The sequence below is a fragment of the Triturus cristatus genome, chromosome 9 (genome assembly GCF_964204655.1).
Source record: "Triturus cristatus chromosome 9, aTriCri1.1, whole genome shotgun sequence".
Taxonomy (NCBI): Eukaryota; Metazoa; Chordata; class Amphibia; order Caudata; family Salamandridae; genus Triturus; species Triturus cristatus.
Window position 1 is genome coordinate 466747336 of NC_140592.1, and position 25137 is coordinate 466772472.

The following is a 25137-nucleotide window of genomic DNA, read 5'->3' on the forward strand; positions in this document are numbered from 1 at the left end:
CAATCGAGCAAGAGAGCGTCGTGGGTCTTGGGGACGCCAACAGCTCTGCCAGAGCCGCAACACACCAAGGTAAGACGAAAGCACAGCAATGTAGCCCCCCCTACCCCTATCCCACATCCCCCAATTGTGAAACGACAATCACACTGCAGTCCACACGTGTCAGTGCAGACAGGCAATGCATTCCGGGAGATGTAGTCAGGGCAACACTAACCATGACGTAAATGTTACAGGGCAACAAGGCATGTCACGCACTCGAGGCACAAGGAGACAGGGGACATATTGGAATGTGAAATGATTTATTGTGACGCTTGCAATGCAGCCCTTCGGGGACACTGAGCCAATGTTGTATTTCTGTCCACAGATGTGACATCATGCAGGACAGGGCATGCTGCAGGAGAGACGGCACACCGGCCACATAAATCACCTCTAGCCAGCACAAGTTCAGACCAGGGAGCAGGCCCACTGGCAGCCGCACCACCAACACAGCCAGCCTCGCCGCACACAGAGCCAGCATCACCTCACCGAGAGCCAGCATCACCACCACCAGAGCCAGCATCGCCACTCATGTTCGATTCACCGGCCACATCTCCGCTTGCAGGCGTGAGAATGAGGAGGCGTCCAGCAGCCAGGCTACGAGCCTTAGACACCTCGTCAGACGACAGCATGGGCCCAGAAGACCGCACCGGGCCCCAGGAAGGGAGCCATGCCACTGTGCCCCACACCTCACAGGCAGCACAGACGGAAGCAAGAGGGCGCCGCAGGTCGCGTGTCCAGAGTCCACCAGCACCCACTGACGGCCATGGTGTCTTCTTGGGGCTCGAGGGCCAAATGTTGAAGCAACAGCGCCTGCAATCAAAGGCAGTCATGTCAGTCCAGAGGCACATGCGGGTGATGAAGACAACATTGGTCAACATGGACACTAACATTAGCGGCATGGCTGCGGGCATTCGGGACATGTCCCAGTCTATCCAGCAGTTGTGCAGCAAATTAGATGCTGACATCGAAGCACGGCGCCGGGAACGCCAGAGAAGGGACACTACCAGCAGGGCACTCAACCGTCTGGCAACTGCCACTTCTCTACTGTGCCGGCGCTCTGTGACGATGCAGGAGGGCCTAACACAGTGCTGCAGCGACCTGTCTCGGGGGATGGTGCAGGTGACAAGTGCACTAGGGGTGCTATTGACTAGTCAGGCGTCGACAACTGCTGCAGGGGATGCTGCGGAGAGCATCGACACCAGCAGCAGCATCACACCCCCCGTCCCAGAAGCACGCAGGAGCAGCTTGGGGTTGGCTCTAGTGAGGATGCACAGGCCGTGCAATCCACCACTGCAGCGCGTATGCGCAAACATTGATGTAGCCCTGCTTAGCCCCTTCCCATTGGGTGACGTAACCCTGGACATACTCCTTGTATAGATGGTATATTGCCAGATTGGCCTGTTCATGTGTTCATGGCGTGGTGCCACATTAAAACTACGTCAGGACTTCTCACAACTCGCTGTGTCCCCTTACTTACTCAGAAATAGTTGGATGTGATCTCTGCCCGTCTCTCTCTCCCATCGATTGCAGTTGGCACTCTAGCTGCGTTGCCCTCTGGCTGGCCTGACTCATCCTCGTTGTCCTCAAAATATGTTAGTTCCACATCTGTACCTTTTTTCGTGGCAAGGTTGTGCAGCATTGCACAAGTGGCAATAATCTTGCAGCAGGTGATGGGTTTGTACTGGCGTGCGCCTCCGCTCTTGTGCAGGCAGCGGAACCTGCTCTTCAGTAGTCCAAACGTGCGCTCCACCACATTGCGTGTTGATTTGTGTGCCACGTTGTATCGTCTCTCACTCTGGGTTGCTGGGTGTAGGTAGGGAGTGAGGATGAATGACCGGCATGCATATGCACTGTCGCCTGGATGAGTAAAAGGGAACCATCAGTAACATGCCTCATGACACTATGATTTGCAGGTTTCAAGGGGCGTCACTGTTACTTACCTAGCAGGTATCCCTCTCCGAATTCTCCGGCACTCAGTCGTGTGTATATCCCACTGTTCTGGAAGATGTAAGAGTCGTGGGTGCTCCCAGGAAACTTTGCAACAATATCTGTGATGATGTTCCCTGCATCACAGATCACCTGCACATTGATGGAGTGGGTGGACTTCCTGTTCCTGTAGATGTGCTCTGTATCAGCTGGTGGACAGATTGGGATGTGTGTACCATCAATACAGCCGATGACATGGGGGAACTGTGCCATGTGATAAAAGTCAGTTTTTGTTTTCTGCAGTGCAGCCTGTGTGTTCGGGAAGCTGATGTAGTGGTGCATTCTCTGCATCATGGCATCCAGGAACTTCCTGAAGAAACGTGACAGGCAACTCTGGGATACCCCACCCACCGCAGCTATCACCACCTGATAACTGCCGGATGCCAACAGATGTAGGCTGCAGAGCACCTGCACATGTGGGGGTATGGCGTGCGCCCTTCTTATTGGATGGTCCAGGAGTGGGTGTAGGTCCCTGATTAAGTCCATGATGGTTTCGGGGTCTAGCCTGTACCTCTCATGTATCTCTGCATCAGTCAGCTGGAATAGTGTGATGCGCTGTCTGTAGATTTGTTCCTCCCGTCGCCACACCCTCAGTCCTGCTGCCTGTAGACGTAGGCGCCTTGCAATGACGTACATAGCGGCCATGTTGTCCACGCTGTTGCATTTTGGGTTTGCTTTTATCCATTGTTGATGGTTACCACCTGCTTTTAATCCGTGTTAATTACCGACTCTTATTTACCGATTTTACTGGATTTCTTAATTACCGAGTGCTCCTACATGTCATTTTAAATTTTACCACTTCTTATTTACCACTTCATGTTTACCGATTCGTTAATTATGTCTTCGGTAAATATGAATCGGTATTTTAGAATTCGGTAAATATGATTCGGTATTTACCGCCTCATATTTACCGAAAAGTGGTTTTTGGACTCCTACATCTCACTTGTCTGGATACCGGTCGGTAACGGCATATTTACCGAAAATCGGCCGTTACCGACCGGTATTTGGCTACCTACATGAGGCCCACTGTGTCCTGTAGTCCTGGGAAGTTAAAACATCGCCTGCCACGCATTTGTCCAGTTTCATTCACTCGGTTGATCAACAGGGTTATCTGGCATTCATGGAGTTTGTGTTTATTATGTGTCTTCTGTTAAGAAATATGGGTTGTTTCCCACTAACTGTGTGATTTATGAGTTTGGAAAACAGTTTGGTTGGTGATTCTTGCGTATTGATATGCACCATATACACTTCATAGGTAATGCATTTGGGTTTGTAATTCTCTGGGTAAATTGACTTCTGTTGTTTCTTAATAGCAGATTGTGTTCTGGTTGTAGTGTGTTTAAAGCTTCAAGACAAGTTGGGAAGTTTAAATTAACCATCAGTAGGTTGCTTTGTGTGTACTGTGTAAGCCTTTACTTTCCATTCCATCTGAAGTCTGGTTAGCAGTGAGGGCTAAAGAACTTAATATCCATGTGCATTCGTTTTGTTGTGTAGATACTGCTGTTGTACATGTTTAAATGTCGGGGATGTGGGTAAGAGTAGTACCCCATTGTGAGAGAAGCAAGTAGAGTACTCGTCTGTTGGTGCGAACTGGGGAAAGAGCAGTATCCTGTCACTAGAGGTTGCATGGGGAGTACCCCATGGCATGCAAAGTTGGGGAAGTATAGAACCCTTTTCATGAGAAAATGCATGGGAGAGTATCCTATGATGTTCTAAGTTGGGGAAGAGTTGTACCCTGTCCTGAAGTTGCATGTGGCAGTACCCCATGGGTGCAAGAGGGAGAAGTGAAGTTCGAGATCTCAGGAGGTTACAACAAGAAGCACCCAGTGGAGTGGGAATGTAGGGAATTGTAGTACCTGTGATGTTATGGCTAATGGCCAAAAGTTTGCCCTTCATAATGTTGTACGAATTGAATATTTGACAGGTGTTTTATACAGGAGATGGTGTATGTTCATGATTGCTCTGTTGTTCATTTTATTCAAGTTGCATATACGGCTTGAGTTGATCAGTGTTGTGTTTGAATGGTAGTGTTTAATGTCTCTGTGGTGTGTTGTTCGTGAGTACTTCTTTACCTGCTGACATGGTCGGGTGCTAATGGTGTTATTGCTTGGTTACTCTAGTGTTTGCTTGTTGTACTGTGCCAAAAACGTTTCCACATGTGTGTACTTGAGGCTGTCATCATTGTGTTTGGGAGACATCCCGAATTCTTCAGTGCAGTTTCCAGAGGGTGTGGTACTGGGTGCAGATTAAGTGTTTTCTTCGACTTGGCAATTGTTCATGTTGGTTAGCTAGTGTGACTGGGCGTGGGGCTGTCCTTTTGTTTGCTTTCTCCTTTTGGGGTTGTGTGTGTTGCTTGTGGAAGATGGAAGAAGCATGAGAGTTTTTGGATTTACTCTTGTAGTTTAGTACTGTCGGGTGACCTGTATGAGAGTAGTTCTGATGACAGGTTTTGAGTTGAAGTCTGCTCAAGGGAGTCTTGAGTTAAGATGGTGCATTGTTAATCTTGCAGTCTTTTACTTTTGTTTTAGCCTTGAATGGCTAGACTTGGGGGTGACTGAGAAACACTTTTTCGCAGGGTTCTGTCCCCTGGCTGTCATAACTACATATCCTGCGTGCATAAATACTACATAGTGTCATTGTGTCTATGCAGGCATGTTGTGGTAAGGCTTCATGTCCAAAGAGGTCATAAGATTTGCATGTTTTTGATCGTTGTGCACAAGTTGTCACAACCTAGTTGTCTTGTTTCTTTGTTTGACATGAGATCTGGTGAGCATCATGTCTTGAACTATCGCAGAATTTCTGTAGCTGCTAACTGTTGTCTTTGTGTGTCTGCGTGTGTATTGGATAGCTTAACAGGTTTTTGTTTGTTGAATGTGTTAACCAGATAGCTTGGAGATTGAGTGATTGCGAATGATTGCCAATGCATTATGTGTGCAAGAGAATGGCTGTTCTTTTTATGTTTTTAAGAAAGGGGATTGTGAAGTCCAGTCATGTGTAGTAGCCTGTGCATCCCCATTTCCCTTTACGAATTATATCTTTTATTGTTGTCGATCAGAAGTGTGTGTAAAGAATTGTATACATTTTTCAAAAAACACTTACAAAAAGCAAGACTTTGCATTTCCGATCAGCACAAAAATAATAATGTTACTTAGAACCCAGATGTTTAAAAGTCCCCATTATTCACATTTTACTGAACTATATTTTTTGGTAGTGTACATACCCCTGCCCCCCAAAATAATCTACCCCAGCCTTTCCAAATACAAAAATACCTGACCTCGTGCTACCCATTTTCACCACCCTCTGAACTGAAAATTAACTACCTGGCCTCCTGCCATCCACCTTCATACACTCTGCACCATTCCACCCCTTCGAGTCCAAAGCAGTGTTCCCTGTTTAGGTCTTGCCTGAGCCAGCGCGCATGCGTTGCTCTGCGAGACATTTAGTAAGGGTTTTAAACGTTGGAACACACGCTCGTGCGTGTGCTTTGGTTTTCTTCACCCGCTATTGGCCTTTGCATGCGTCTTTCTAAGAGAAGACAGCATGCAATTGGACAAAGGCGGGTGCATGTCCCGCATTCTCTTTGCACTGGCCTAGGGTCCGCGGGAGCGAGCACGGCTTTCCTCCCTCATCATGGCGCATTAAGCACAGCGTGCACTTTCAGCTCCAAACGCGGTCGCTTTCACTTTCGCGTACCGCGCTTGTTTTATTTATTTATTATTTTCTTTGTGAGCCATTCTCACTGCAGGCACAACATTTATTTTTTATTATTAACAGAGCATTGCGCTTTGATGCGCTTTAAAAAATATTTTATTAACGGAGCATTGTGCTTTGAATTTTAAATGCAGTACTGGGCTGTGCGTGAGCTACATGAACGGATATAATAGTCTCTTGCTCTACAACGTCTGCTGGCTGTTTGTTTAGCAAATTCATACAGCGCAAACTGAACTCTAGTAGTAGAGACCTTTACAAGACACCCACTTACATTACATGAGCCACTCTCACTGCAGGCACAGCTTGTTTTTTTTTTATTAACAGAGCATTGTGCTTTAATGCACTATAAATGTTAAATGCAGTACTGGGCTGTACAGAGCGATCATCATGCATGATTAATCAATTAATCTCCCCATGGTCCCCCTGTTTACTAAAAATGGGGTACTAAGGAACATTCACATGCTCTATAGGAAGGGACCACCCCGTTAAATCTACTCGCCGATTTTTGTTTCTAAGGTTCGGCCTCTTTCTGCTCTCCCATGTGCCCCCTTCGAGATCCTCCTCTCCTTCAACATTCTGCCAGCAGCCTCCTACCCAATAGTCCACCACTTCCACCGCCAACACGTCCACCACCACATCCTCCACCACCACCACCACGTCCCCGACCACCATGTCGTACACCACCACTTCATCCACCACCACCACGTCCACCACCACCCGTTACAGTTAAAGTGTCACTGGAGGGCAGGGGTAATAGGAGTGTCAACCCTGGCTGTACATAGGACATTTAAGGATGCATTGGGTGCGACAAGATGGGAATAGGGGCTAGAAGTAGTACACCAGACCCAAGATACATTTTGAAGAGGAGCAATGTCACAGGGGCTTCTGTAAAAGCACTCACAGCATGTCTACCTCACAGTGGCATACCTGCAGAAGCCACTCACTCAAAACTAGCATTGGCATAGCCAATAGGTCTCGCCTTTGGGACCTTTATAAGTGTTTAGCCATGCAACAGTTGATGTTGTTGCACCAAGGATTTTGTGCTGGATATCTAAACACTTCTAAGGTCCCAAAGGCGAGACCTATTGGCTATGCCAATGCTTGTTTTACATTAAGAGTGGTGAGCCAGCACCACATTAATAGTGGCTCTGTGAGCGCTTCTTGTCAGCGTGGCTTCATTTCTCCTATCAGTGCAGGTCTGAAGAAAGCTGCAGTGACAGGAGAAAATGTAGTTGGTGCAGCCACAGTGCCACTTGGTTGCTCCTGTCTCCCTTGGGTCTGTGGAGATCTGGGAGAAGGCAGGTGAGACCGCCAAACACCATTCCACTGCTGCGCTCTGGTCTCCAGAGTCCTGGCAAAGTAGCAGAACAAAAGGGAAGCAAGTGCTTCTGCTGGGTGACATCACAACCATGGTAAACCACTGATGTGATGTCACTGCAGTCAGTAGCCAGAACCATCCAGTCCATAAATATCTCCTTCACTGAACATTCCTCCTCTCTTAATTGCTGCTCCTGGAGGGATAAGTACCTTTTCATATTTTTAAGCAGCATGTGTTTGGTAGTACTTTTTTCATATTTGATAATTACAGTAGAGATGTAAGGAGGGTATGATGTTGGCTTAAGATTATGGTAGGGAGCTAAGCTTCTAATTTATGGAAGCAAGGGGTTGTTGCTTAGATTAGAGTAACACCTAGTATGAAGAAAGTAGCTGGTTCAGTTTATTTTTAATGTTGAGTGGCTGGTAATGAGTGGGAAATGCAAGCACAACGGTTAAGATTGTGAGGCAGGAGGAGTTGTGTGGGTAAAACACTGGTTTGCTTTTGTATACCTTTGAATGTTAGAGCCGCTCAAAGTCTCGGCTCGTATCAGGTGGCTTTCACAGGCCATTGTGCTCTGGAGCACGACTTAGCGCTCACCAGGCTGGAGCACGCAGCCTTACCTGAGGCAGATGGCGCACTGGTCTGCACAAGAAGGAGGAAGACAGCTGTACGTGCATGGGCAGAGCGAGTATGATGCTCCTGGGCATCGTGAGCTGTATTAGATAGCGCAGATCGTCTCGCAAGAGGAGGGCGGCCATATTAAGTTGGGCAGTGGTAGGTAGGGTAAAAGGAGCAACATGCTAGTGTGTAGACGTTTGAATGGATGATTCTGTAAATGATCGTTGACAGGATTGTTTATTCTTTGAGATTTACAGGATCACTATTGTTTTTTTGGGAGAGGTTAGTAGTTGAGGAATATTTAAGGTGCCTGTTGGCTTGGAAGTGAATAGGTTGTGCAGTTTTTAAGGGAGTATGAAAGCTAAGCAAGGCAGTGGTTTTGCGGTTACTGGTGCAATGGTGAATGAAGAAGTAGTGAAGAGGCTTGTACAGCATGAGATGAGGAAACGGGTAGAGGAACCAGTGGAAAGCTTTCTGAAGAGTAGGCAAAAAAAGGATTTGGAGTCTGGGGAAGAATTCTATTCTTTTTCTGAGGGAGATGTGGAGATGTAGGAAGAAGGTGCAAAAAAGACAAGCCACATAGAAGTAATTGTGGTGTCAAAAGGTAAAGATAGCTTGAATGCAATTACAAAGAAGGGTGTCTGTGGCAGCACACAAAGATCAGGTGTACTTGACGGCACGCAGGGAAAGGGTGCCCTTGGTGGCACACTGTGGAAAGAAGACTTTGAGGGCGAGATGAACATGTCTGGCATGGATAATGAGAAGGAGATGGATACGCATGTATTGGCTTTGCATCAGGATGATGAGTTCATTGAGTATTTGAGGCTCTTAAGGTGACATACTCATCAGAGAGACATGTTCACTCTCTTGAATATAAAGCATCCACAAAGTTGTGATTAGTGGCCTATTGATCATGTAGGGAAATTTATAAATGAATGGAATAGAAAACCTTTGGATAAGGAAGTGCGGAGAGTGATGAAGGAAGAGTGCTCCAGATCAGTCATTAATAAGGTGTGCAAAACACCAACTTTGAATCCGCAGCTTATTCGTTTATTGCTCCACCGAGAAAAGGACTGGAACGTTCCTTGAAATTTTGCCAAGACAAGGTTTTGGACGTTTTGGGTTCCTTGGCCAGTATATTAGATCTGGCTGACTAGGCATATGTAATTGAGGAGTGGGTTGATTAGGAATTGCTTAAGAGGTTGGACCCAGAGAACTGTGGTCATGTTAGGTAATGCTAATGCCAGATTGTTGGCAGAGAGAAGAAGTGCAATTCTGATGAAAATAAGTCCCAAACTGGGGGGCATGGCACAGAAGGATGTTGGCGAGGATGCTAAAGGGTTGCTTTTTTCGGAGAAGGACTAGTAAAAAAGTATTGGGATGTATTTGAGCATTTCATCGCCTTGGATAAGGTGGAAGGGAGCATGAGAAAGGTGTTTGGAAGTGGTGTTTTTGGCAGGGCCAATAGGGTGGGACCCGCTACTGGCCAAGGAATACAAAGGTCCCAGTACAATTCCCAGTATTGCAACCAATTTAGAGGCAGATGTTCCCAAACATCCTCCGATTTTTACCCTAGCAAAGGAAGAATGGGTAGACAAGGGTGAGGAAGGTTCACGAGGGGACGAGGCCAGCTGCAAGGTGAAGGACCAGTTGAGTACGGATACTATAATTTGTTGAATAAGAACAAAAGTAGGAGGACGTTTGATTCTTTTCACAGGAGAATGGAAAAAGTTACAGCAGGATCCTGCGGTGTTAAAAGCAATACATAGGTATGCAATAGGTTTTGTGAGTTGCCCACAACCAGAAGCAAGTGAAGGGAAATAAGAATGTCAGACAAACAGGAGTTTATTGTAGATCCAGAGATAGTTGCTCATTCAGAAAGGTGCGATAAAGTGCATAGAAGAGATAGCAAAGTGCTTTATGAGCAATATATTTCTAGTCAACAAGGAGGAGAAAGGATGACGGCTGGTCATAAACCTCAGAGCTGAACAAGTATTTAGTATACAGACATGTTAAGATGGATTGAATCCATTATCTGAGGGATCTGTTGATGGAGAAGGATTGGCTAGTGAAATTGGATCTAAAAGATGCGTATTTCACTGTACCAATGGAGGAGAGTCGAAAATATTTGTAGTTCCTTTGGAAAAAGAATCTTTATCAGTTTCAGTGTCTTTCATTTGGCTTATCTTCAGCACCTTGGTGTTTCACGAAGGTGATGAGGGGGTGGTTGTGTCATATTTCCATCAGAGGAAGAACTGAGGAAGGAGTTGATGTAGGTGTTGAGAAAGTTGAAGTACTTAGGTTTTTTAGTGAACAAGGAGAAATCCTTACTAGTACCATCTCAGAGAATGGAATGTTGGGGTTTCCAGGTAGGTAAGATAGAGAGTATGTTGCTGCTACCAGAGAAGAAAGTGAAGATGACAAAGAATGAGCACCATCAGATTCTGAAAATGGTTTTTAACACTAAGGGAATTGGCAAGGATAGTAGGTTTGCTGTCTTCTTCAATACAGGCCATATTTCCAGGACCCCTTCATTATCGAGCTTTGCTGAGGCTGACGGGAGGAGGCGTGGAGGAAAGGATTATGGTATCGAGACAGAATTTCTTTGAGTGCGGAGGTGAAGGAGGAGTTACTATGGTGGATGAACAATATGGAGGTCCAGGATGGGCGCACAATTTTTGGCAGTGCTCCAAATTTTGTCCTACAGACAGATGCAAGTTTAAGTGGATGGGAAGCACATTTAGGGCAACAACAGACAGATGGAGTTTGGTCAATGGAAGTGAAGTCAAGACCTATAAATTGCTTGGATTTGACAGCCGGGTTCTTGCATCAAAAGGTATCAGGAGAAGTCTAGAAGGACAATCTGTGTTGATGAAGATGGACAATGTGTCAGCAGTGGCATATATCAACAGATGTGAGGGGGGGGGGGACATGGTCCAGAGATTTGAAGAATTTGGCAAAGGAATTTTGAGATTTATGCTTGGTGCACAGGATAGCAGTGAAAGCAGAGTACCTACCAGTGGTTTTAAATTTAACCACATATTGGAATTCGAGGCATTTGAGAGATTATAGTGGTTTGAATGTTGGAACGGAGTTGTTTGTGCAGGATAGACAAGTTATGGGGTCCACTAGAGGGGGACCTATTTGCGAGTTGACTGACTTAGCAGATGGATAACTATTTCATTTGTATGCTGGATCCTATGGCATCAGCGATAGATGCATTTGAGCAGGTATGGAGGAGAAGTGCCTATGCTTTTCCGATCTTCGCGATGATACAGAGAGTGCTCTTGAAGTTGAGGCAGGAGAGGTGTCCGTGTTGGTGACACCATTTTGGGTGTCGTAGGTTTCGTTCCCAACAGTGATGGCATAGCATGTGCAGAACCTTTTTTGATTCCAGCAAGGGAAGGACTTCTAAAGACAGCAGAAAGATAGGATCATCCTTTGGTACAGAGCAAGGTGCTGAACCTTCTTGTTTGGAGGGTATCAGAAGATCAAGCTGTCTCAAGGGACTTTCGAATAGGGCTGCAGAGTTGCTTGAGCAGTCCTGGGCACCAGGAACTAGGAGTAGTTATAGAGGAATTTGGAGAATATGGACTAGTTTGTGCATGGAGAGAGTTTGAATCAAGTGGAGGCTCCTATAGTGGAGGTAATGCATCTTTTGGTAGAGAAGTTTTAAGAAGGATTGGGATATTGGACAATTTATTGTTACAGGTCTGCGATTTCTCTAGGTCATTCACATGTAGATGATGGGTCGGTGGGCAGAAATGTTATGGTGTTTAGAATTCTAAAGAGTATGAGTTTAAAAAGTCCTCCTAAGGCACACTACAGTGTTGTTGTGGGATGTCAATGCGGTGTAGTCACTGTTTTTGACTTGGCCTGTGAATGGATATTGGATTTGAAGACCCTTTCCAAAGAATTGACAACTTTACTGTGTTTATCATGCAGGAGAGTTTCAGATATGAAAGCGTTAGAGGTAAGTAACCAGGTAATCGACCAGGACTGGGTGTATTTTGAGATCTGGATGAGAACAAAGACAATGTCTGAGTCCATTTATTATCCGAGAATTCCAAGAAAAGAAGTTGTGTGTCATGAATTGCATGAGTGAATATGAGTGCAGAGTATTGGAATTTAGAAAACATAGGGAAAGTCAGTTATTGATATCTTGCGTAAAACCTTATGTTGTGGTAAGCAAAGCAACGATTGCAAGATGGGTGAAAGATGTCATGAAAGAAAGTGGTATTGTTCAAATCACACTCTTTGCGAGGAGCTATGGTGAGCAAGTTGTATTTGTCTGGTGGGCGGTTGGAGGAAATTTTAAAGGCAGTTAACTGGACAAATGTAATTATTTTTGCAAAGCATTATTTCAGAACAACACGTTTCAAATGTCGTTTTGAAGGGCTTCCAACATGTGTGCCTCCGGTCTTGAAATTAAATGGCGATTCTCCAAGCAGAGTGAAATGAGAATCAAGATTTCGTGTGGAGAGTTGCCATTCTTTACCTGCTGCTGTAATATACTGCCCGCTGTCATTACCTTCTTTAGACAGTTCCTGCGCCGCCAATAAGATCGTTTATTTATGTTTGTTAGAGTTTTTGCACCGGATGAAGAGTACCCTTTACACAGTGGTGGGTTTCCATCATTTTCTTGGTTCTAGCAGAAGGCAGGCTCAAAGATGTCTGCTGAACCTCATTATGCACCATTTTGTTTAATTTATATGGGCCCCTGTATAATTCTGACTTGGAGGCATCACCTTGCACTTAACCACATTAATCATCTTCTGCCAAAGACCTGCTCGTGTTTCAAGGGAGTCAATGTCCCTTTAAATAATGATTGTATCTCAATGAGGTTAAGGAAAAAAATCACGTGGACATAGTGTAATTAACTTCTGAATTGTGATACTAAATTATTTTTTTAATATGTATGTAACATTATTTTTAATGTTTGCACAACGTTTGTATTGTTTTATGTTCATTGTACTTTTATGGTTTTTGCTATGAACCGAATAAGGTAATTTTGACTGACTGACTGACTGTATCTTGCAGTGCCTTCCCTTGACAATGATCCAAAGTGGATTAGAGTAACCCTTCATGTTTAACTATGAATGTTACAGCTCGACCCAACATGGAAAGTTCTGGGCGCCCACTTCATGCCACCCACCACTAAGAAGCTGCAGCATTATTCACAATCCTCCCTGAGCTTTTGCAACACATTGGGAGCTCATTTGCATAGTCTCTGTGATTAAATGTATTAAATAACTAGTTATCTTTTTTATGTGTCAATTTAGAGTAGGCGTTTCTTATTGATCGGTTGTAGTTTGGGAGTGATTTCCCAAGTGGTAGGCCAGGCTGATGGCATCCACCTGGAAGGCTTTAATAAGTGGCAGAGACTGCCCTAATTGCTGCTTGCACGGTCGCCTTCTTCTTGTGTTTCCATTGCAATGCTTTGGACTGCCTGTGGCTTAGGATACCCTATCCCAAACTGATGCTTCATGCATGTACTTCTATTGTTTGTTCTTTGTGAGCTGGATAAAAGAATAGTGAGGGGGTAGTAAGTGCGACTTGATTCCTCGGAGGTTAAGGCATCCCTATTTCCATTACCGAATACCCTTCCTAGACACCCCCTTTCACCTCTTCTTCCTATAAAACCCAGTTCGGTCTGCATGCATGGGCTATGGTCTAACAGGATGTGGCAGTCTATTCAACAGATTAATCCAAGCTACAGGACACCCGCTAGCCAAAGTGCCTTTGTAATCTTAGGCCTGTCCTTTTCTAAGTTCACTTCTTCAGCTGCTTGTGAGAGCGGATGCTCACTTTTTTTGTTTGTTTTGAAGGCTTACAGGCTCACAGATGCCAACAGAGCTTTGACATAGAGACCCCTATAGTACTGATTGCATCTTTAACTAGATCAACCTTCTTGCAACAAAGCGGGTCCAATGCAATAGTGTTGCACCAAAATGACCAGCCAAGCCCTGAATTGCATAGCTACATTTTGCGATCAATTGCAAGATTAAGGTGCAGTACTGGTGACTTACCCAGAATCTCCTGCCCATGCTTGGTGTTGCCTCTTGAGTCTCCTCCGAGTGACACAGCCCTTTTAAAGGCTGCCCATCTGTCTTGTATCATATAGTTAGAAGAGCAAGCCAGAAGCAATCATGGACATGAGAAGAATGTGGTCATTTTGTATCTACCTCTGCACCTTCTGGTACCAATAGGGATGCTGTGTTTTCGTTGCCATCCTGTTTTCTAAGCAACCTGTATAAATGGATGACTGTGGATGGTATATACTGCAAGCACAACAAAGCCAAGGGTGGATAAATAAGTCTGGTGCTGCTGAGAACGTAATAATAATAGTGCACCACCGTCAAGGTTTCATTTCTAAAACCTAGTCTTAGATGAACTTTAACAGTTTCTTCTGTGATAATAGAATCTGTAATCCTTTCCAGAGCATTTTCAACTCACAGATCTAAAGTTGTTAGCTTCAGACTTTGCACCTTTCAGATACATTGGACTTAACATCACTTTAATCTCTTAAAGTGAGACTGTTTCAAATGAAATGTAGGCCCACGCATTAGGTCAAAGCCTAACAGCACAATTTTCTGGTAGCACAGACCTATTGGGGAGATGCTGAAAACTTACCTAGGAATACATTTTGCCGACTGCTTCCCATTTATTTTGTGTTTTGTCACTCGCATTTGCCCTTCCATGGAGCATAGCCTTTTTACCATCTCTCTGATTGGCTATTTTTATGCTTCCACCAGTGTCTGCTTTTCAGGAACTATTTATTTTTATATTTTCACGAAACACTTCATGAGAGTGCATGTTTTTTTTTTTCCCAGTTGTCTCCTTTGTGTAATTCTCTTCCAACCTCCAGTGCTCCCAAGTTGCTTCCTCTCTTGGCATGCTGTCCACATTGTTGTCTCACTTCCCTCCTTGCTGGTTCATCCTCTGCACTCTCCCCACCCTTATATTTCTATCCCAAGCTCCACTTTCATCCCTCTCACCGGTGTGCTGTACCTCAACACCCTGATACTAGAACCTGTTCAGTCACCATATCTCCTTTGATGCTATTGCTTTTTCCCTGTAAATGCTTTTTCCCTGCCCACCCTCCCTCCGCTGATGCTTTTTCCCTGCACCCCCCTCCCTCCCCTGATGCTCTTCCACTGACACCCTCCCTCCCCTGATGCTTTGTCGCTGCCACCCTCTCTCCTCTGATGCTTTTTCCCTGCACCCCCTCCCTCCCCTGATGCTTTTTCCCTGCCCACCCTCCCTCCGCTGATGCTTTTTCCCTGCCCACCCTCCCTCTGCTGATGCTTTTTCCCTGCCCACCCTCCCTCTGCTGATGCTTTTTCCCTGCCCACCCTCCCTCTGCTGATGCTTTTTCCCTGCCCACCCTCCCTCCGCTGATGCTTTTTCCCTGCCCACCCTCCTCCTCCATAGCTCCTTTTTCCTTGCCCACCGTTGAAGTTGCCGCTGTTTCCCTGCCCACCATCTCTCTGTTGCTGCTGTTGCTTTTTCCCTTCCCGCCATCTCTCAGTTGCCACTGTTGCTTTTTCCCGGCCCAACCTGCATCTGCTGACACATTTGCTTTCAGATCCTCCCGCCCTCCCTCCATTGGCATTGTTGCTTTTCCCTGACTACTCTTCCTACATTGCTGCTGTTGTTTAGTGTCTGACCACCCTCTCCTCCTTCCATTGCTGTTGTTGCCTAATGCCTGTCCACACTGCTTCCTTTGGCACTTAGTAATCTGTTGGCACCCCTCCCTCTCTATGTTGCTGCTTAGTGAACTGTTGCCTAGCCGTGCCACTGTTTTTTTTGTTGATTTTTTAAAATTTGTTATACCCATCCTCTGTTCGTTGCCATTGTTACTTAGTTCCCACCCACGCTTCGTTCCCCTTATTGTTTACCCCACCCACCCTCTATTGCTTCTTCTCCCTCTGCCAACCGTCAGCTTTGTTGCTCTTTCCCCAACCACCCACCCACCCACCCACCCTCCCTCCATTGCTGCTTTCTGTGCGGCTCACCCAATCTCCTTTGCCGTTTATTGCTTTTTCCATGCTGCCATTTTTTTGGGCGGGGGCCGAAATTGTTTTTTCAAATGGGTATTTGTCAGTGCTAGCTGTATTACATGTTTTTGCATTCACCTGGTATTTACCGTTCTATGTTGTTATAATTAGTCAATCTTTCTGTTTTTGTCAACATTTGTCCCTTGCAGGCACGATCTGTACTCTGTTTCTTTCCCTCCCGCACTCCTCCATCTACTCCCTATTCTTTCAATAACAGAGGCGGGGGGGGGGGGTCGTCATCGTGTAGGGTTAGTTACTACCCTCCTGCCCCTCGTCTCACCTATAGCCCCTTAACAACATCCTTGTACCTGCTTCGAAAGGCATTGAGGTGGAGCAAGCTTTGAGACATAGTGAAAGTAGAAGTAATTGAGAGCTATAATTACTTTTGGTTCCTGGCGGGCATTTGCAGCCTCTGAGCCAGCTGCTGCAAGAACCAAGTTGGAGGTAGCAAAGGGCTAGCTGGGGTAGCGGATGGTACTTATGGTTTACCCATAATTCATGTCCATATTTCCGCTTCCGCTCCTGCCCTCACCTCCACACCCACAGTTTCTCGACTGTATCATGGCATTCTACATTTTGAATTTTCCTCCGTTTTCTGCTGCTAAGTTACAAGTAGTCGAAAACGGAGTACAATGTATGGATTGTCAAAGAAGTGCGACCCTATTTCCAAACAGAGGAGTGTGGGATGGTTTGTTTACACAGATCAGTATGAGAGTTCCACATTATTTTGAAAGGCTTACACAGCTATACTTTGAAATCAACATCCGGTTTTGGTGAAGAATAAGCGGGATTTGCAATAATATATTTTTGGTTTTGATTTTCTTATCATTTGTATTGATATGCGTGAATTTGTATGTTATGTTTATTGTTTTTTTATTTTCGAGAGGCACTTTGAAGCTAGGTTATTTCCTGACGAGTCTGCAAAAACATTAAAATAATTGACTAAAAAAGTAAAATGCCTTGCGATAGAATTACGTGAGATTGGATGCTTCATAATCTTTAATTGTATGATTCTACTTGACTAAGGGACTTTTGTGCTCTCTCCGAGAAGCTTCTGGACTCCAAGTTGACAAGTCAAATTTTCTAAACTGTGCTTTTCTCATTTTTCTCTAAAGCTGTCGAATTCTCGAAGCCCACTTTTTCTTTAATGTTTTTTTTTCTTCATTTCCTTTACAGCTGCAAAACGCAGAGCCCGGAGCATGGCGCCACCCACAGCGGATCCACATCAGCTGTTTGATGACACAAGTTCCGGTTTTGTAAGTCAGGGTGGCACAACTGGGCCCATCCATCCTGGACAGACCTTCTTCTCAGATCCCATGTCTAATCTTGCCTTGGCATATGGCAGCAGCCTTGCCGTCCAGGGCAAAGAAATGATGGACCAAAACGTAAGTTAAACTTTATTGTCCTTAAATGCATTTTTTAATTTACTATTTTTGTTTGGCCTTTTGAATTAAAGGCCCTTTCTTCGAAAGGACCTTCTTGTGGGTGCCGGTCAGCAATGAAAAGTTAGAAGAGCTGTGAGCTTCTATCTCTTTCGGTAAAATTCAACTCTAAATTGCAGTGCATGCCTTCTGCATAGATGTTTGAGTTTTGCTGTTTTGGAAAGTGGATTCTGCCTCTTGGTTTAACCTCCCACCCAAGGAAATGCTACATTGGTAGCATCCGATCAAACCCTGCGTCTCAAAAGATGTGATGACTATGCCAAAACCAAAATGGGAATTAACTAACCCCATATTCATGCTAATGGTGTTTTGAATATCAATCGGTGTGTTATCGATTTTTATTCAAAATGAGTGATGAAGTCCTCATACTAGTGTTATAGAGTACTGCTCGTTGTGTCTTCAGCAATGATGATTTGAGACGTGCTAAAGTACACCCATGTCCCCATGCCCAGTTTTCTCCACCGCCAAGATTGGTATATGTTTGCGGTGAAATTGCTCTCAGTGCAACCCCAGAGTGTAAGCAGCTTTTTGAGATGACTACTTCCCTGCTTTGTGCAAAGTGGTTTCTTTATAGTTTATTCAAAAACGTTGGGCAGATGTTTGGGCATCTCCACTCATTATGCAGTATATCGCAGATCAAAAACCGTGTGCTCAAAAGTTGGCCTTCCTTTATGCTTTTAATTCTTTTTTTTCTTTTTTTAAATATTTTTTCTCATTTCAACCAATTTTGTTGAAATTTTAAGCATAATAAACACACGGTTCGTCCTTTGCAGTGTTAAAGTTAATGGGGGGAAAAAAACCTCAGACAGAAAAGAGCAAATACAAATCGGCGTTATAGAGACTCCATACTGAGCTACATCAATACTAGCATTTTAAGATGCAAGATGTGAGCACCGCTGAGAACAATGAATATAACGTCCCCAGCAGAATGCACCATGTCAAAATATGAAAGCAAAAGGAAAGGCCGCAGCGAGCGGAAACAATGGATAGAGAAAAAATAACTGTAACCGGGCAAGGAGTATCTGCGGATGACTGCAAGCCAGGCGGGCCTGATAGGAGCAGATCTGAGATGTACATGATCTTAGTGAGGGTGCTCTTGTCAACTCAAAGCACTATGTCAATGTGTACTAATCATGATGGTTTGGCTTACGTAGATACTTGCCAAAGGAAGTCCAGAGGCGTCTCCCGCCGGTTGTGTTATGTTATGCTTTCAATTCTAGGTGGAATATTGCCTTTCCCTTTTTACGAGTCCTCATCTCCTCCACAAACTGGATGTCCACATTGTAGATATGTTTACCAAAAGAATGCTGGGTGGCGGCCTGTAGCCATATCTGTAGATCTGAAAATGTTCCCTTATGTCTCTGCTTGGCTTCTCACTTACTCACTCTTTCACTCTCTCTTTCGTGCTCCAGATCGATCGGTTTATCCCAGTGAGCAAGCTGAAGTACTACTTTGCTGTGGATACGGTCTACGTGGGGAAGAAGCTGGGACTTCTTGTGTTTCCCTACATGCATCAGGTAAAGTTCTACTATGTCGTTGTCTTACAAATCCACTTGGCATTTACCTGCACGGAACTGGGGATAAGACTCCTGAAACCTATTGGACTTACTGTTCCGTAATGATCTTCCCCAGCCTATTACAGTGTGCCTGAGGAATGGTGTGGGAATGTACAAAGTGATCGACCTGCAGGTGTTGTCTCCAATGTCTGGAACTCTGACTAATTACCATTTGGTCTGAGTGCATGAACCATAGGAGCTACACTCTACCACATGCATGAAATCCGAAGGCCACAATGACTTGTTAGGTGACCTATCTGTGATCGGTGCTTTACCATTCTTGGTTGATGTAACAAATCTTTCCTCCTGAGCTTCAACTTTTCTGCCTAGGTATTATCATAAAGTAAACTGCATTCCTTCCTGTCTCTTTCCATAGTAAGGCTTTGCCCTCTAGCCAGGGTCACTGGAATTACTCGGTGTGCCAGACCAAATTTCATCATAGGGTTGACGTGAGTTATGTGGCAACTGGAAATCAAATAATGTGGCATAAAGTAGTCCATTCTTTGGCAGTATTGCTTCTTTAGTTTGTCATTTTAACCCATTAATACTGTGTGGGCAAAGGCTTCAACTTAGTAGTATCAGTTTAACACCTGAGCACATGAATCGGCAACTGTAATATCATCAGTTAACCTTCGTAAGGGGTCTGCCCCTGCATAGCACTCCGTGTCGCACTTTTGTTCAGTAATGTTTTAAAAAAAATGTTTTTTCTATCTGCATATTCTGCTGCAGAGGGTGGATTATGTGGTAAATCTATAACTATGCAGAAACCTCTGCAGCTGCAAAACTGCCTGCTTGTAGTGGCCCTAACTAAAGCCAGATGCCTTTCTACCACAAATCAACAGGGCACTGTTTGGCTGTTTTGCAAGGCATTACTTGCCAAGGTCACAGTGTACATTCCTACTATTTAAGAGTGGCCTTCAGCTGAGACCCACATTTGTAATGTTTAAAGCACACTAAATTATTGGAAACCTAATAAAACCTCAGCGCTCAATCTCCAAGACTGATCCATCCTTCCCACGGTGAGGGCATGTACGTTGGGAATCATCAGGTGTGCAGTCCCCTTCATCTTGGCAGGTTTTGACAGTACAAAATAAAATTCATACTTCTCGATCACATGCCAAGAGAAACTTGGTCCAGTGATTTCTTGTGACGAAAGTGCTCTGTGCGTTTGACTAGCTGCATATGTGTCTGCATGGGCCACAATCTCTGCATGTCAATGAGGGGAAAGGTAGTCTCCGAATCAGGATGGTCTCCGATATGGCTTCTTCCTGTTTTCATGTGATATAAGTTGTGGTTAGTCTTCACTTCTGCTGAAAAGCAGTGTCTCTGGTTGTTATTGGCTCTCATGTATGTGCTACAGGGTCTGTTGTTGAAATACCTTTATCTTATTTTGACAGGACTGGGAAGTGCAATACCAACAGGACACGCCAGTAGCCCCTCGGTTTGATATAAACGCCCCCGACCTCTATATTCCAGGTACTTTTCCCTCTGACATGCAACTATTCTGCTCACATGAACATACTCTGAAGTGTTCTTTGTTTTATTATTAATGATTTTTGTTATTGAACAACATATAAAGAATACATCACAGTCAGATTCAAATGAGCATTTTCAAGTGTGAGGGGGGGATAGCTGAGCCACACGCTGGACAGAGCCATGCAGCAAACTTTACATGTGTTTTTTTTTTTTAAGCCACAAAGCGAGATTTTGTTCTTTACAAATAAAGCATCTATATAATTGGCCCATCTTGTTCAGATTTTTTTTTATGTTCTGACTACAGCCGCTGAATAGATAGCAAATATTTTGGTTGCTTTAGACATTTGCATGGATAGTTATTTATAAAACTCCATGGGTTCAACGCCGTCCACCACACAAAGGCATTGATGTTAAGGCCACAATTTTAAAGTAGGGACAACTCGGCCTTCCATTCTTCTAAGGTAAGTATATTAAATACCTTAATCTGGGTAATAGTAATATCCTATTTACTGTTTTAAAAAATGACTGCGATATCTAGAACCATGTAGAAAACACAATATTATTATTATTAAGGCTCCCAGATTTCCGTTTGTTTTTTTACAGATATAAACAGACAGAAAAAAATGTGCGTATTTCTTTTTCAAAGTGGAAAAACCACAGAGCAGATAGATAGAATGGAGAGTTGAAAAACATGATGTGATTTAATTGAAAATGGGAATTTTTCAGTATATATATGTATAACATGCTAATATCTGTGGTTGTGGTGTATTGTTATATTTGCTTTCTTAATGTGCTAAAATGCGACCGGCATCATAATTTGAATGCATGTTTATCAGTTGAATATTTCGGTCCAAAAATCTTTATTTCGACCATGCAGGCAATGCACATAAAATAACACTATACATTTTAGCAAAATACAACACGTCATCTTAAAAAATATATACTTTGTTTCTCTTTTTTGTTGTTGTTAAGAACACTATAAATGTGCAAATTTTGACTGCATTCTTGAGTTATCTCCTCCAGGCCTGCTCAGTATTTTGTAGCAGGAAATTGTGCAATGTGCGAAGAATACATGATTTATACACTAGGTGCAAAGTGGGGGGGCAGTAACACTTGCTGTAGCAAAAGACTATTTGGTACTAAAACTTTGTTCTTATCTAATAATTACTAGAAAGAGAATAATAGGGATGCCAAATTAAAACAACTAAAATTATGAAAATTGTAAAACACCTTGGCAATAAGTAGGGATAAACCTGTAATACAATGTATAAATGCCACATTGTTTTAAGAGATACATAACATAGCGTGACTAATAACTGCTGTAAATCTGAGAATTTCCTGTAGGGTCTTTCTTTAGAATAGCTCTACGAATGCACCACATGGTGTATAAGAACCGTGAGATGGAGAACACAATAGGTATATCGATATCCTACTTAAAAAGCCCAAACACCTCCAGTACAATGTCTAGACCCCATATTCCTACACAATTGTAGCAGCCAGTGGGACCTTGACTTTCCATAGGCGGGGCAGAAGAAGAGTACGTGCATTTCAGTTTCCTCAGCTTGGTCACACCCTGGGCAATCTTGAATATGGGCGCCCTGCCACTTATTAGTAAATGTTCGAAGCGGGAGCACCCCATGTCTAAATTGGAGAAAAAGCTTCTTTGCTAGAAGTGGTTAAATATAATCTAGCGCCGGTTCTAGCCTATATTGCTGTTTTACTTCCAAGAACCTAGAAGTTAGGCATCCAAGCTTGGTCCCCCGCCATAGTTGGGCCAGTTTGAATTCTCTATGGGTCTTGGAGTGCCTTTCTGGGGATCATAGGACACATTTCTCCAGCAAACGTCCACATGTTTACCCTCCCCAGAGCCTGGCAAGTGTTCCTAATATGGGCTAACCAAGGGAGTTTCCCCACACCTTGTAGTCTCATAACATCCTTCAACTCCTCTTTATATTCGGCTAGTTCGGGAGTACTCCAGAGGCGTCGCCAATATAGGAGAGGTCTAGAAGAGGCTACATCTGCTATAGGGCTAATCCCTAGATCCATCCTGAAGAGTGTTAATGGAGAGCTGGTGGGAACACCCAGCAATTCCTGAGAAATTAATTTTCTGTCCATGATAAAGAGGTGAGTGGACAGTGGCCCCATAATAAAGTTGAATATGGAAATATACCATTTTAACACTCCATTAATTCTCAAAACACTGAATAAATATCAAGAAATGCCAATAAGATAAATCAGGATACATTCAAATGGAAATGTAAAACAAAAACATAAATCCGTAAACCCTAATTATTTTAATGTGAAAATGTTAGTGCCCTTGGTATACCTTTTGGCGCCACTATCAGAAGCATTCCTCCCTTTAGGCAGAACGTTTAAGAAACCAGTTTATTTTTTGTAATTTATTTATGCGCATCGGCCATCTGAGATGGTGGAGGCACACTCTGCCACTGTTAGATTGCTCAGAACGGGGCTCTGCAACCTCTACTGTTGAAAGAGCTAATTATGTTCAGTGAAAATCACCCAACTTACTTTGATAAAAGCTGTTATAGTGACAAAATCGGACATGATGACATTAGATGCCACCCAGTGCAAGATTATCTGCCATGACCACCTCGATGCACCAGGCTCCGTTGCCACTAGTAATGCAAAAAATGGTTTGCCAATGTTGAATGCCTCTGCATGGGGTAATGCATAACCGCCATTGCTGCAGTGCCCCTGGCACCATAATATTACCTCCTCACAAAGCGGCTTGATTAATCATTCAAATATCAGCTTTAAATATGTTTTGAGAAAGGCAACTTTTTTTCTCAAAACATCCGCTTATGAGTTTTGAAAATATGCAGATGTTCCTTGCAAATACACACTTTTCTATTTTTGAATACATATATACATTTAACCCAGAGGTCTTCAAACTTTTGGATGCCGAGACCCCCCTGTCAACATTTTCAGGTGTGAGGACCCCCTCCTGACAAAAATGTCTAAACCTGTAGGCAGGGCTACTGGAATTATGAGGCAGATGAGGACCAAATTACGCGACAGGTTTGACTAAATTGTGTGGGAAGAAAATGTAAATAATATGTTACTCCGCGTATTTTGGGATAGCATTGCTTCATTATTTTGAATTTTTTTACACACAGTAACACTGAGAAAAGATTTCACCACATCAGTACCAGTTTATAACCAAAACACAGCAATTAACATCAGAAAGATGTCTAGTCAACATTTGTGAAGGGCCTTCCACTCCGCAGGAGTACGTGCTGCCACATTAGAAGCTCACCTGGCCCTGGCCATGAGCAGCAGGGGTCCCTTAAAATCCTGGCGGTCTTGTGCAGAGTTAAGCAGTTTACCCATGCTGGTTTCCTCTCACCCCCTCCCTTCCATCCCTCTCTTCTCTCGTCTCCCAACCCTGGATCCCTCTCTCACTTTGCAGGCCATTTTCTTTCACCCCTTTTTACAACTTATGAACTCTCCCCATGCAACCTCTCACTTTACCTTTAATCACCCCTTGCCATTCTGTATTTTCACTGTCCTCATCTCTAACAGACTCCCGCATTTTTCTCAGCGCCTCTCTGGCCCCATCACCTCTCGTGCCCGTCAGCACTTCTCATTCACCTCAAGTCTCTCCATTCAAATTTGTGTCTATTTGTATCTTACAACTCTCCAGTCCCCCATTCATCTTTCACATCTCCCCTTTGTTCTTCCACACCTTTTTGAACCAACGTCCCTCTCCCCTGTTACCTCCGCACCAGTGCCTAATTTGAGCAGGTGGTTTCCGGTGCTCCGCACTGGCACCTAACTGTGCGCACTGGCACTATGACAGACTTCCACATGGTGGCTCTGTCTGTGTAATTTAGAGATGAGCAGAACAGCTGTTTATTAATTCAATACACATTAAAAACGATAAACTCCTGACACCCATGCCATTCTTATAGCTTTGGGGGCTTGAAATTGTCTGAATAGTCACACTTGTACAAGTTGCATAGGTATTGTCATTGGCCGCGCAGGCCAGGCAATGGGTGGGTGGTTAAGGTTACAGTGACCTACTGGTGAGGGCCCTGGCACATGTTTTATTACAAATTAATCACTGCTCAGCACCCACCCCAGTACTCCCTCTCTTCCCCGATCACTGCTGTCCCTCATCCATGTCGCATCAAATTATCTTTTTAGGTCACAGATCATCTCTCAGCTATCTTCTCTCACGGTTTAACAGTAGCCCTCATCTTTTGCTCACACTCACTTCTAGCGTGTCCGCACTTCCCTTCGGCACTTCACATTTTTCCTCATACCTGACCTCTTCAATCGAATTCTCTCACTCCTTTGGCGTCCTCTCTCATCCTCTCATCTCTCCTCACGGAGCATACGGGTCGGACCGGTATGCTCCGCTCGGCCTGTGCCACTCTGCTTATTGTTCCCTAATTCAGGAAGGCATGAATTGTCTGTCTCACTGTTTTGGTGCAGGCCGCGTAGTTACGGAACTTGCATCCTCCTTTACTTCGCTCCACCAAGAATCTACATCTAAATCTGCATATTCATCAAACTCCAGCTCTGGTCCAGGCAGCACAACAAGTTTTGGTCCCAGAGCAGGAGTGGGCAAAAAGCCTGGATTCTTGGCTCTGCCTATGCCGCAGGTTAACAAACGGTTCCCTAAGCCTACATACTCAGTGCTTTAAAATTTGTACAACTTCAGCACATCCACAGGACCAAATTCTCACGAGTTGAGTGCCGAGATGCAATGGGACTTGTATATAATGTTTTTATAAGATACATTATTCTTATAATAGAAATTGGCCAAAGTGGAAAACACTTTGTGTACAGAAAAAAACCTTTATATGAAGCCCTGAGAATTAGATGAAAGGTGGGCTATTGGTGCTTTACAAATACACAGATAAATTGTTTCATTAAGGGACAACTTGCTTATGTGCTGTTTTCAGACA

General features: G+C 44.1%; 1 protein-coding gene across 2 annotated transcripts in view; it reads left to right on the forward strand.

Annotated features, from left to right (window-relative positions):
* YIF1B (Yip1 interacting factor homolog B, membrane trafficking protein) overlaps positions 1 to 25137 on the forward strand; it is a 44101-nt gene that overhangs the window by 8494 nt on the left and 10470 nt on the right. For both annotated transcript variants that reach the window (XM_085625404.1, XM_085625403.1), the window contains exons 2-4: positions 16906 to 17114; positions 18584 to 18688; positions 20125 to 20203. In XM_085625404.1, the coding sequence (XP_085481530.1) occupies positions 16906 to 17114; positions 18584 to 18688; positions 20125 to 20203 (393 nt within the window). The remainder of the gene's footprint in view (positions 1 to 16905; positions 17115 to 18583; positions 18689 to 20124; positions 20204 to 25137) is intronic.